The sequence below is a fragment of the Stenella coeruleoalba genome, assembly GCF_951394435.1.
Source record: "Stenella coeruleoalba genome assembly, chromosome: 16".
NCBI lineage: Eukaryota > Metazoa > Chordata > Mammalia > Artiodactyla > Delphinidae > Stenella > Stenella coeruleoalba.
In genome coordinates, this window is record NC_137162.1 from 16,685,467 (window position 1) to 16,699,292 (window position 13,826).

Consider the following 13,826-nt stretch of genomic DNA (forward strand, 5'->3'; position numbering starts at 1 on the left):
ACACTAATGGGCTGTGTGACCTCGGGCAGGTTGCTTCCCCTCTCTGGGCCGCAGTATCCTTCTGCATAAAATGAAGGGGTTTAACGGCTTCAGCAATTCTTCCCTTGGGGTCATGAGACTGGACATCAGGGATGTCCACAGGCAACTCAAAATTGTGTAAAGCACTGTGTGTGTGTGTGTGTGTGTGTGTGTGGACACACAAATACCCAGGAATGCATTTCTCTGGGAAGATCCTCAAAGCGGTCCGTGACACTTCTGAACCATTGGAACCCTGAGGTCACATCCACACTCGCATGTACGGGCCCCCTTTTCTCCATCCCAGAACAAGCCTGTGGGGTTGGAAGCCCCAAGGGGGTCCGCACACTCACCTGGGTCCGGGTCGGTGAGTAAAGACAGGAGGGAGAACTGAAAAACAAAATGACACAGAGCAGAGCAAGGTTGAGTCCTCTGAGCAGGCTGGGTGCTTTCCTGAGCTCCTGCGAGCTGAAAGGAGCCTTCTCGGAGTCATAGCTAGGGCACAGGAGCACGGGGTACTTCCTGATGGCTGGAGCGGTGGTGTCGTGGATTGGAGAGAGAGGGGCTGGGGCCTATTTGACGATGCTCCCCACTCTTCCTGTGCTGGCTGAGTGATCCAAAGCGTCACTCTTTCTCCCCAGGGGGGATGTGTAGTGCTTGCTGTTACCTGTTTCCGTGCTGGAACCTGGCCGCCCAGGTACTGACCGTCTTGTCAGGTACAGTGATCAGCATGTATTGTGCATCTCCTCTGGCCGACTACACATTGCTGCATTTAACTCTTCTAACAACCCTATGAAGAGGCTTTATCAGCCTGTTCACAGATGAGAAAATTGAGGCTCAGAGGTCACACAGCCGTGAGAGGATTCGGATTCATGCCCAAGTCTAGTGATTGTCTCAGGTGACAGTTCCTTAAGGTTGGAGATGGACAGATGCTTAAACTCTCCAATTACTTCCCACTGTTCTTGGAATAAAATACAAACACCAACTATGACCTGTAAACCTCCTCCCATACCCCTCTCTCCTGCTGCTCTTTACTAATCTCCAGCCACACCTAGGTTCAAAATGACACTAGCCAAGCTCTTTCCACCTCAGGCCGTTTGCAATTGCTGTTCCCTCTGCCTAGAAAGCTCTCCACCCAACCCCTCCAATGACCATCACTGGGTCTCAGCTTAAATGTCACTTCCCTGACTCCCCTATCAGTATGACATGCCCCCATTGTTTTGTCTCTGCACCCATTCATTTCCTCCATGGTCCCCATTACAGCTTGTAGTTTTGTATGTTTATTTGCATGTTATCTGTCTCTCACATCAAACTCTGCCCTCACAAGAAAGTGGAGGCTCTTGTATGTTTCATCACTGAGGTATTTACCCAATATTGAGCACGGTTCTTGGCACATGGCATGCCTCAAAAAGTTTTGCATAAAAAAGTAAATAATGATAGGAATGGTGTTTTTGGTGGTGGTGGTAGTGTTTTTTGTTTTTTTTACAATGCAGTACTTACCAGAAAAAGAAAGTTTTACCTATTTAATAGCTGGAATATTTTCTTTCACTTACATCAGATGTCAGCAAACAAAGGTCCCTGAGCCGAACCTGGCAGTTGTGTTTTTGCCAATAAAGTTTTATTGGAACATGGCCACGCCCACCTGCTTACACATTGCCTGTGTCTGCCTTTGTGCTGCAACTGCAGGGCGTTTGTTGACACAGAGAGTATAACCCCAAATATCTCCTATCGGGTACTTTACAGACCAAGTTTGCTGACCTCTGACTTGGAAAACAAGAGTTCTATCTCCTGACAGGGTTCCCTTTGGGTGGGTCTCGGTGACCAGGAAGCGGCCGTCAGTGTGATGTATCTTCCTCATACCCAGTCTAGGCAGTTTGGTATATTTGCTTCCTCTACCCTCAGCAGAAGTTTTAATTTTCTGTTTTACTGTAGCCTCCTCAGTCATTTTTGGGTAAAATGGTAAAAAGAAAGAATGCATCCCGACGTGATGTACGCACCATAGGGCACAACATCACCTTGTAGCATTCTGGACAAAAATGCTTATCCTAAATCTACTCATGAGGAACGTGACAGGCCCAAGTTGTGGGCTTTCTACAAAATAACTAGCCTCGACTCTGCAAGATTGTCAGTGTCATAAAAGGCAAAAAAGATGGGAAGACTGTTCTTTATTAAATGAGGCTAGAGACACCTGACAACTAAATGCAGCGTGGGTCCTTGATTGGATCCTAGATTTAAAAAAAAGAAAAGAAAAGAAAAGCCCTAAAGGATATTATTGGGACAGTTGGGAAGTCTGAATATAGATTTATGTCAGTATTATTTCGTTAGTGTTGAATTTCTTGAGAGTGATCATGGTAGGGTGGTTTTGTAGGAACACGTCCTTATTCTTAGAAGATGCTGAAGTAGGGAGGGAGATGTCTGCAATTTAGGTGCAAATGATTCAGCAAACCAACCAACCAACCAACCAAACAAGCAAAACAAATGTATATATCGGGTTGGCCAAAAAGTTCGTTTGGGTTTTTCCCCAATGCATAAGAGATCATGGCAGAAAGCAACTATGGCAAAGGGTCTGTGTTGCATCTATCTGGGTGAATGATAATCAGTGAATTATTCTTTCCAGTTTTCTGGAGGTTTGACAAATTACAAAATAAAAAGTTGTGGGGCAGAAAGTCATGCAAAGAAAGGGAGAGGGGGCTTCCCTGGTGGCTCAGTGGTTGAGAGTCCACCTGCTGATGCAGGGGACACGGGTTCGTGCCCCAGTCCGGGAAGATCCCACGTGCCGCGGAGCGGCTGGGCCCGTGAGCCATGGCCACTGAGCCTGCGCGTCCGGAGCCTGCGCTCCACAACGGGAGAGGTCACAACAGTGAGAGTCCCGCGTACCGCAAAAAAAAAAGGAAAAAAAAAAAAAGAAAGGGATAGAAGCCATCTGTTGTCTGGACAGTGACTATTTAAGTGCATCACTATTGCCCTGCCCTGTTTATGCAGGAAATAGACAAGGGGTGGGGATTTTGTTTGGTGGGGGTTGGTAGTGGCAGGCGGAGTTGGCAGAAGAAGGGCAGGTTCAGGTCTCAGAGTGTTTCTGGGGCTGGGGTGCTTGAACAGGGAGCAGCTGACGTTGACACCTCTGGGCATGAGTGGCAGGCAGGTGACAGAGAAGAAGCATGAGGGGACCCTGAGGACAAATGTTACACCTCCTTCAGTCTCTCCCTCGTCACAGCCAGTCCTGGTCCTTTGCCTGCCTCATCCTCCCTCCATAAAGCTTGTGTGGACGTCAGGGCCCGTCACTCTCTACCTGTCTTCATCCAGCCCTTCAGGACCTGAGCCAGGGCGAGACCCCCAAATCTTAGCTGGAAACTGGAGCTTGAGGGAGAGTCAGGTGCTGCGCTGCCCACAGCCAGCAGGTGGCAGACGTGCCCTTCCCGGGAGTTGGAGCTGGAGCTGGGGCTCAGACGGAAAGCAAACAGAAAGAAAACAGGACCTTCCTGGCCTGGGGGCACCTTCAGATCCCATAGGCTCTCAGGGGGTCTGAAGCAGCTGCCGCCCAGCTGTGCAGCCTGGGCTGCATGTCAGGGTGTCCCAGGGGTCGGAAGCAGCCCCACTCATTTTGTGGATCACTGGATCCACCCTCAGAAAGAGGCTGTGGTGAAATGTGGACACCGGCAGCCCAAACACCAGGCTGGATATTGGGGGACCAAACCGGAAAGGCTAGGACAATAGCCAGTGATTTATGCCGTATACCTGGATCCTGAAACTAACCTGGATGATGGCGGGGGGCTGAGGGGGATGGATAGACACAGTATCTGCCTCCTTTCATCCCATTATTCCATTCCAGTTTTCAAAAGAGACAGGGAAGTAAGAACTCCTATGCCTGGGACTTGCAAATCTAAATAGGAAGGTCATTGATGCAAAAGAAGTAGGAAGAGGCGCAGGGAGGGACAGCTGTGGTCTCAGCTCGCATTTATTAGGACCCACAGTTGCCAAGGACTGTGCTAAATGATGTATGTGCGTTTTGTCTCTTTTATTGCACAGAATCCTTGATAATTGAAGTACTATAATTATGCCCATTTTAGAGGTGAGAAGACACATTTGCAGAGATTAAATTGCCCCAAATAACTCAGCTAGTAAATGATAGAGCCAGGCCAGAAAAGAGCCAGTCTAACACCAGAGCCATTGCTGTGAGGGATGAGGGACCCACAGCCTGCAAACATGGTGTTGAAAAGATGGAGAAGGAAGTGGGAGAGCTACTTAATGCTAAGAGAAGCAGGACATGGAGCCCGGTGAAGAGATTGGGTCCTTATTCTTGGAAACCTTTGGGAAAATCTTGTCCAGAGTTGCCCAGGCCTGGGAAGACACAGAGAGGGCCACTAGGTCCCATGGACATCTGGGGAAGGGACAAAGTCATCTGCAGCCTCAGCCAGTCCACTGTGACAAACACATCTCAGCAAACATCTTCACCCAGATCAGAAGGCACACGAGCCACTGCCTGTTTCGTCTACCACATTTATTCCCAGTCTCACCAGGGATGAGGGGTCACAGCTGCCTCGGCTCCTCTTAGAGGGCTGGGAATAGCAGCTTCTTGCACATGGAAAGGTAGCTGCTTTGCAATAGATTCAGAGAGACCTCTCTAGATGCAATTGCTGGTCCATCTACAATCGGGCTTCCACAGTGGACCCGTGGCTCAGGACTTTGGCCTTCCCCAGTTAGAAGCAAATTATTAGCAATGTTCATATCCCACCCCCCAGCCCAGTCACCAGGGAGCGTGTCTCACGACCTGGTGTCTTCTAGGCTCAAGGTGGTTGGTGGGCAAGGCAGGGAGGGGCAGAGAGAAGGATCCTGCTTCGGAGTCTTCCTGATTTACAGTGTAATCTCCTCGAGGGTGGAGGGAGTTGAGGTCTAATCTCTTCTGTCCTATCTGTATTCTAGTAATTATTTCAACTCAGGTTCTTCCTCCACCTTTCACAATTCTAGACCTTCTTGAAAACAAAACAAAAAGGCAGAGGCTAAAATCTGCCTTGATGGGTTCCAGGAATTAACTGATAGGAAATATTCTCAGAGGACTGGGAAGCAGTAGAGGGGAGAAGTGGGGCTAGACCTGACCTTTGGGGCTAGATGCTTGACTTAGAATGAACCAATAGCAGAAAAATCTTTCACCTGGTAAGTAAGACATTGGGACTCAAATTCCAGCCATCTCTTTCTCTGCAGTTATTCTGCCATGACCGGGTGGTAGACCAGATGTCACTGCACACCAGGAAAAGATTTGCATTGCTCCTAAAGGTAGCTGGGGAGGAGAGAACTCTGCACTGTGGCCAGGTGAGGGTGAGGCTGCTGGGCTGGAAGGCAAGCCAGGGACAGGACTGCGCAGCTCAGCAGAGCCAGTCCCCACTGCTGGACACAGCTCAAGGTTAGGGTGAGAGGCGGAGGTGACAGAGGACAGGGGTTGCCAGTATCCCAGGCACCATCCCAACTGCTGCCTCACAACGTCCTCCCACTCTGGCCCCTCCTGCAAAAAGCTATGTCATGAGATGTGCAAAGCCTCAGTCATTTTTTTTAATTGTAAAATATATACGACATGATATTTTAACCATTTTTAAGTGCACCATTCAGTGGCGTTAATTACATTCACAATGTTACGTAACCATTACCACTGTCTATAGCCAAAACTTTTTCATCATCCCCAACATAAACTCTGTACCTATTAAACAACGACTCTCTTCCTTCCTCTTCCAAGCCCGTAGTAAGCTCTATTCCACTTTGTCTCTATGACTTTGCCTGTTCTAGGTGCCTCCTATAAGTGGAGTCATACATTATGTGTCCTTCTGTGACTGGCTTTATTTCACTATGAATAACGTTTTCAAGGTTTGTCCATGTTGTAGCATATCTCAAAAACGTGTTCCTTTTTATGGCTAAATAGTATTCCATTATATATCACAATTTGTTTATCCATTCATCTGTTGGTGGATACTTGGGTCGTTTCTATCTTTTGGCTATATGAATAAGACTGCCATGAACATTGATGTACAGATATCTGTTTGATTCCCTGGTTTCCATTCTTTGGGGCCAGTACCAGAAGTAGAATTGCTGGGTCATATGGTAATACTGTGTTTAACTTTTTAAGAAACCGCTATACTGTTTCCGCAGTGGCTACACCACTTTACATTCCCACCAGCAATAAATGAGGGTTCTGATTTTTCCACATCCTCACCAATACTTGTTATTTTCCTTTTTTTTTTTTTGCGGTACGCGGGCCTCTCACTGTTGTGGCCTCTCCCGTCGCGGAGCACAGGCTCCAGACGCGCAGGCTCGGCGGCCATGGCTCACGGGCCCAGCCGCTCCGCGGCATGTGGGATCCTCCCGGACCGGGACACGAACCCGCGTCCCCTGAATCGGCAGGCAGACTCTCAACCACTGCGCCACCGGGGAAGCCCTCCATTTTTAAAAGGTTCTAGGCATCCTAGCAGGTATGAGGCGGTGCCACTCAGTCCTTTGTAGTCACAGGAATCTCATCCTTGCTTTAGCGCACAAGCTGTGCGACGCTGTCCCAGGATCGGCAGCTTCCCTGTGGCTTTGCTTTAATCTGAAGCTCAGGGTGAGGAGGAACGGCTCTAACGGGAAAATTCAGAGGCCAAAGGAGAGGCACCAGCCAGTGGTCCCTGTGGGTGGTTTCCTTCTCGAGGGCCTGGAGGAAGCTGTTCACAGGACCGCAGCGATGAGCCAGGAGGCACTGTGAAGAGGAGCTGGCCTCGACCCTTTATGTGCAAAGGAGGAAGCTCAGGCCCAGCAGGGTGACATGGCTCCTGTAAGGACGCGAGTGGATTGGGCCAGGGAGGAATTCAAGGCCGGGTCGCCTCCCTGTGAGGCTGATCACCTGTTCCTGGCTCAGAGCCACCTGTACAGACCTCTGACCGGTTAACTGGAGACTGGACTGCAGCTTCAGGCGGCGAGCAGGGCCGGGGCAGGGCAGAGAGGAGAGTCCCGTTTGTAGACCCTGGGAATTTCCATCTTTATCTGGGGAGCGTTTGATAAGAATTCAGATCCCTGGGCCCCACTTGCAGGTTGTGCTCCCATGGGCCTGGAGTGGGCCCCGAACATGCATTTTCAATCAGCCCCCAGCTCACTCTGCCGTTGGCCACACTTCAATTCTACCTCTCTTGGGCCTGAAGCTCCTGGCCAAGGAGACAGGTGAGTCTATCTTTGCTCCCGTGCAAATTGTTGAATCTCTTTGTGCCTCGTTTCCCCAGTGATAAAAGAAAGAATTCCCTTACCCAACCTGACGTTTGATTCAGGGGGATTTGTCTGCTCAGGGAGAGCGCAGCATTTGCAGTGGGTTACTCTTCAGGTAAGCACTTAGTGAGAAGTACTGGTACGGATGGCTCATCCCAGGACTTGTGGGGAGGGGGCTGAAGGATTGGTGGTGAGACCATCCAGGATAAGGAGACTGGATAAAAACAAACACTCATTTCTGGATGTGATCATGCACTTCAGAACCCTTTGAAAAGGCAGGTGTACAAAAAAAGAAACAGAAGGGCCTGTGGGGGTGGAGTCTGAGGCCCACCACATGGGCACAAGCCCCATATTCACCTCCTTGGCCAGTCGGTTCTCAGGAAAGTAACTTCCCCATTGATGGGAACCAACGCCACCCCTGAAGCTGTCTTTACTTCTGTGCCTTCTCTGTTGTGGGACATGAACCGCTGCTGGTACCCAAGCTGATTTGGGTGGTGCCTGGCCAGGGAGAGTCATCACATCAAAACACAGCGTGAGAGAGTCATTCCCTTCTCAGTTTTACTGTCATCTCTTCCAATCCCATCACAAAGACAGACTGGGGTGGCCCTGGTAAGTCCCTCCCCTCTACCTCTTGCTCCTAGCAAGGAGAAAGCAGGCGTCAGCTCTGCGTTTTAGCGTGACAGCTGCAGCCGGTTAGAATTCAATGACATTGTTTCATCTTCTTTGATTTTCCCATTTATAGTAGTGATGGTTTCCTTTAAAAATATATCTATCTAGGTAGACAAAAAGTGAGTCTGTTCAACAAAAGTATTAAGAAACTAGTCTGGGCTTTGGCAAAATTTCTGAAGATGGATTCATTCATGACTAAAGTTTTGAAAGCACTGAGCTAGTGGGTTGCCATCTAGCAAGACTTGATCCTTCCGGTGTTGGAAAGAAAAGCTCCGGGGATTGTTGAAGGAGCCTCCAGATGGGAGTGGCTTTTCCTCCTGCCTGAAACTGGAGTCTGAGGCCACTGTCCCCCTGGACACCTTCCATTCCACATTGAGAGTCCCAGTCGTTTCGGGGTAGTGCCCGGCATGGCAACCTCTAACACAGTGGTTATGAGCATGGAACTGGCATCAGGCAGACCTGGGTTTGAATCCCAGCTCTGTAACCTTGCGGGCGGGCCATTTGCACAGATTACTTAATTTCTGTAAAGCTTAGTTTCTTATCTGTAAAATGAGGATAACAATGGTCCTTAACTCATAGGGCTGTTGGGAAGCTTTACATGAGATAATAAGCATACAATACCTGACGTATGGTAAAAATTTGATAAACTTAATAAATACTTGCTGCTATGATTATGATTAGCCACTGTTGTCAATGAGTTTGAATTTTTTTTTTCAAATTATTAAGTGATTGAGGGGAGCTCACTCAGCACAAACTCTTCCTCGAATTTGTTCATCAGGTCACAAGCACGTCACACCAACCCCCTCCCCTCATTTTTCCTGGGATCTTTGCCAAGTCCTAAGCCAGGAAACCTTGTTATATTAATTATGAAGAAAAAGCATGTTTTATTTAAAATCCCGGCTGCCGAATATTCTGCCATGCTGTTTCTCTGTGACAGCAGAATTGCTTTTGCATTTAGGAAACTCTAATGAATTGAAAATATAGATATATCTGTGTCTACATACACATGCGATTTCCTGCGACCTGATTTCCCTAAATACCAGTGTACACCGCCAAAGCTAATGAGATGGACTTGTGCTTAGGACCAGGTTTCTTAAAAATCTATAAGAATATGCAGTGCAATTCCGTCCCTCTCTTTTCCAGAAGACTCTGAATGGGTTACAGCAAGAGGAAGTGATGTCTCCTAGGCCTGAAAGAGACTCTGACATTCCAGAGCATCGACACTTTGAAAAAGGTGGTTCGTGTAATCCCATCCATGGCCTTGTTTGGTCCTGGGGGCCAGGTAGATGTGGATGCTTGAATTAATCAGACGCTGAGCCCTGTTACCTGACCATCCAAAATTGGCTCTAATCCCTCAGCCTCCACAGGGTTGCTAAACAATAACCGGACAAGCAGGCTCTCTCTCCATTTCTTTCTCTTTCTGCCTCTCTCTTTCCAAGGTAGAATGAGGTAGGTAATGTACACCTGTCAAGCAGAGAGGGTGTCAGAAAGAGAGGGTGCTGGGGCCTGCGGGATCTGGGAGGCTTCAGCTTCTAATATAAGCTTCTAATTCAGCTTCTAATAAGCAATAGTTCCTTCTCCCCTTTGTGCCATGCAAGAATGGGAGCCTGTGTCACTAGAATGCCTGATTTTCAAGAAAAGCTGGGGATCTGTATTGTTATGTGAAATGTTCTGATTCTCAGATGTCACCAGGCAATTGAAAGGAAATGAAAATACTCTTCAGGCTGAACTCCTACCCACCAAATAAAACTCGGGCTGTGAGCAGGGTGTACCCCAAGCTACCAATTTGCAACCTCTGGTCTGTGCAGACATTTTGGTGACTCTCTATCTAGGAGGATTCTGGAGTTCTAGAGTTCCTGGACTCTAAACTCTAGGGTTTAAAAAGCTTAGAAATGGGAGCAAACATGCATTTTAATTGTAAGGCCGCTGTTGTGCATGGGCTGAGATAAGCAGGGCGGGGCCCGACAAGCTTGTCCTCTGGCTTATGACCCTAGAAGAGGTCAAACTACATTACGGCTGAGGCCAGTGGCACCTCAAATCACCCTAAGAACCACAGCAAGAAGAGATGTCCAAGCCCTGGGGACGGGGCACATACAGTTGAGCGGGCCTCCTGTGATGGACAAGGAATTGGACGGAGCTGGGTCTCTGTCCTGGCTGGGAAGTTAGTTCAACGTCTTTGGGCTTGTTTCTCCTTCAAAAAATGGGAATAACAGGGGCTTCCCTGGTGGCGCAGTGGTTGAGAATCTGCCTGCCAATGCAAGGGACACGGGTTCGAGCCCTGGTCTGGGAAGATCCCACATGCCGTGGAGCGACTGGGCCCGTGAGCCACAACTACTGAGCCTGCGCGTCTGGAGCCTGTGCTCCGCAACAAGAGAGGCCGCGACAGTGAGAGGCCCGCGCACCACGATGAAGAGTGGCCCCCGCTTGCCACAACTAGAGAAAGCCCTTGCGCAGAAACGAAGACCCAACACAGCCAAAAATAAATAAATTAAAAAAAAAATGGGAATAACAATACAAGACTGTGCTGGGGACAGGTGTTTAAAACTGACAGGTAAGGAAAACAAATCTAGACCAGACCAGGAAGGCACTAAGAGGATTCCCTGGAATCCATGACAACTATATTTGCACTTTTTTTGATCGTGGATATCTGAATGAAAACCTAAGTTAAAGACGAGCCTACAGAGAAGTCTTCATAATTTTTGTTGCATGATCTGAGCTCATGGGAGGGTCTCCAGGCACCTTTCCAATGGGCAGCAATCAGAGACCCTTTGCTTTAAAGTTTCAGAGGCACATGGAATCTGTTACACTCCGCCCAGGAAAGAGGCCCCTGGTCTAAGAGCCTCCCATCCCTACAGGAAGGACAATACCCTGAAGCTATATGGACCGAAGAAATCTCATCCTTAGCCAGGGCCCCAGGCAAGAGACCTTATCCAGAGAGATGGACGCCAGCCGTAGTCTAGGACTCAGCTCTGCCACCTCCCAGCTCTGTGACCTGAGGACACATTACCCAGCTCCTGATCTGTAAACTGAGATCAATAACAGTACCTATTTCTTAGGGTCCTTCTGGAGAACCCAAGGACCAAGGCGTCAAAAGCACAGAGCCTGGCACACAGGATTTTTCATCAAATGGTAACAGTTGGTTATTATTTTTAGCCACATGGGGCAGGAGAGGCCACCCTGTCCATCGGGCTATGTGGCCCCTTCCTTCCTGGTGTTGCCTCAAACTCTCTAGACATCTGAGTGAACTGGCCACTTTCCCCTGGATGTCTGTGTACTGGCCTATGGGACACAAGCTGCCCTCCCGACCACCTGTCTGGCACACATCTGGAGTAAGAAAACATTCCAAAGCCCTGAATCCCCTCTTTGGAATTGACTAATCTCATTGCCTAAAGGCTATCTCTCGTATTTTCTCTTTTATCCATTATTGACTTATATTTTCATCGCTAACCCTAAAATTTCACTGGGGTTTGCAAAGAAGGGATTTGGGGCGAGCATTACCTTTTGGTGAATTTCAAACAGACTGCATCCACTCTCTTCCTTGCCTGCAAACTTTAGGATCTAATTCTTTCTGACTGGTACTTTCACCGGGTCCCTTGTGAACCTCTGATAGTTTCCATTGCTTTTCTCTAGACATGCGGTATTTCTGCAGGATCTTGGCCGCAGACATCCAACAACAATCAGCGATGTAGGGGGTTTGATAACAACCGGTCATTGTATCCACACCACACACACACACACACACACACACACACACACACACACACACACACGTCATCTCTGGAAAAGAAAACTCTTCCAGAGGTGAGTCATTGCCAGCTTAATATGGAACTAAGGTAGATGTCTGAGTACCGTTGACCAAAAGGGGAGGAGAAGCTGTTGTTTTTAAAGCGTGCTAATCAGAAAACCTGGAATTTAATCTGCTGCCTGCAGGAAAATCTCTATGGAGTGAAATGGAAAGTAAGATACAAAGGTATTTAATGAGATAAATAGGTTATGACTGTTATTTCAGTTCTCACCCCTTTCTTGTTCTCTATTCAAACCCCCTCCACTCCAACAAAGGGGCGCATTCTCTGATTTTTATAGAGAACTCGTATTCACTTTGGAAATCTCAAGGGAAAAGAGCTAACATTTATTGAAAGCCACATACATTGCCCCATTTAATCGGTCTCGACCCTCCCCAAATCTGGGGGAGATTATCACTAGGTTTGCAGTAGAGGAAGCTGAGGCTCACAGAGATGATGTTACTTGTTACTTGTTCCACAGCTAGAAGGCGGCAAAGCTGAGATTCAAACCCTGGCTCCCAAGCCCACACTCACGCCTCCAACCCAACCAAGAGGCGCGAGGTCTGGTGAAGGCCCTCTCTCACATGTCCACAGAGACCCGGCTAACACTCTTGGACCACAACAGCACACAGCAGGAGCCGACACCTCCACAACTCACCTGCTCCCGGATGTCTTGAGTCCCCCACGTGAGAACCCCTGATGTCCCTTTCCTTCCATTCTCACCATGACCTTCCTGGGGCCCCTGCTCCTCTCTGACCCATTCACTACAGCCACGGTTACAGGGTGATGGGAGAAAAAGTGCTGCCCACAAAGCTTCTCTCCAAATCTAATCCATCTAAGTGAACCTGTTGCCAGCAGGATTCTCCTCTAGAGCCAAAGCACGGGGCTGCTTACCCTAGTGTCACCTGAAGTAGCTGGAGGACGTGGTATGTGTTGGCATGCACAGAGAGAGAGCTTGTAGCTTTCGGCAGCTTCCCAGAGGGATCTCTGAGATCCACGCCGGATCACAACACCCTGCCTTAGCAGAGTTTCTTGCTCTGATCTCCTTAGTTGGAAGGTGTTCATGGAGACTCTGCTCCAAGAGGGCTCACGTCAATTGCATGCCTTCATGGAACTGGCCCCTTAACAGCAACCAACATGCCAGGCCTGCATGAGCCCTTGAAATCAGGGCATATTCCACCTGGCGGCACCAGCCTTTCACGACTAAAGTTTCTCATCACTCCTGGTCCAGCTGGTTTGGTCCTCCTAATAACCTCAGAGTCTCTCAACTACAGATATTTGAAAAGAACACTTACCCCGAAGGCTGTCTTTCCCGCCAGAAACATTAACAGCAGAACATGGAGATCAGACATTCTGGCAAACATCTTTGTAGTGTAAGAACTCTTGTTTTGCTCTAAAAACAATTTCTTTTGTTGTCTGTGCCTTGAGGGGGGAAAGTGTCAGTCTCCAAGGATTCAGGAACAAATGAAGAGGATGCAAATTATTAACTAGGCGTCAAATACTGTTTAATGTTTAATGTTTTGCAAACCAACTATCTTGATTAAACAAATGGTAACTTTGGGGCTGGGCTGAGCCACGGGGGTGGTTTGTTTTCTGGAGAGAAAGCAGCAAAGTGCCCCTGGCTCCCGGGGTTGGGGGTGAGGGGGTAGCTGCTGAGTGTTCAGGGCAGAAGGCCCGGTGGTTCCCTGGCATCCCAGCCACAGGGTGAGAGCCCTAATAGGGTGAAACTCCTGCCACAGGCCTCTGACATTGCCGATTTGAACAGAATGTTAATAGAGTTCGGATTCACCAAATCTCAAACAGAATTAAGGCATGGATGGGCTCCTAATAACATCACGCTTTATATTCATGAAAAATAAATTAAAGGAGGCAAAACTGCTATTGACAAACATTGATTCTGGGCCTTTTGAAGCATTGCCCATGGTTGCTTGTTGGCTTCAAAAGTTTTCTTTTAAATTTCATTACATAAGGTTTTAACTTTTTAATTAGTTTTTTTTTTCTCCTTTCATTGGAGTCTTTCTTTGATCAAGAGCAGGAAAAAAACCCAGGGTGTTCCTATTCGGGGCCAATTGTTTCCTGCGTTCCTTTTATAGCTGCGCTGGTTACAGGTAGCAATATGTAGAGGAACAGTTACCTGTGAAG

The 13,826-nt window shown here is 48.3% G+C and overlaps 1 protein-coding gene across 1 annotated transcript in view; it reads right to left on the minus strand.

Moving 5' to 3' along the window:
• The window catches only part of HABP2 (hyaluronan binding protein 2), a gene marked incomplete at both ends in the record, with an annotated part of 35,925 nt that extends 22,877 nt beyond the window's left edge, over nt 1-13,048 (minus strand). The window contains 2 exons of the mRNA XM_079900121.1: nt 369-405; nt 12,980-13,048. Of these exons, the coding sequence (XP_079756247.1) occupies nt 369-405; nt 12,980-13,048 (106 nt within the window). The remainder of the gene's footprint in view (nt 1-368; nt 406-12,979) is intronic.
• Between the last annotated feature and the right edge of the window lie 778 nt (nt 13,049-13,826).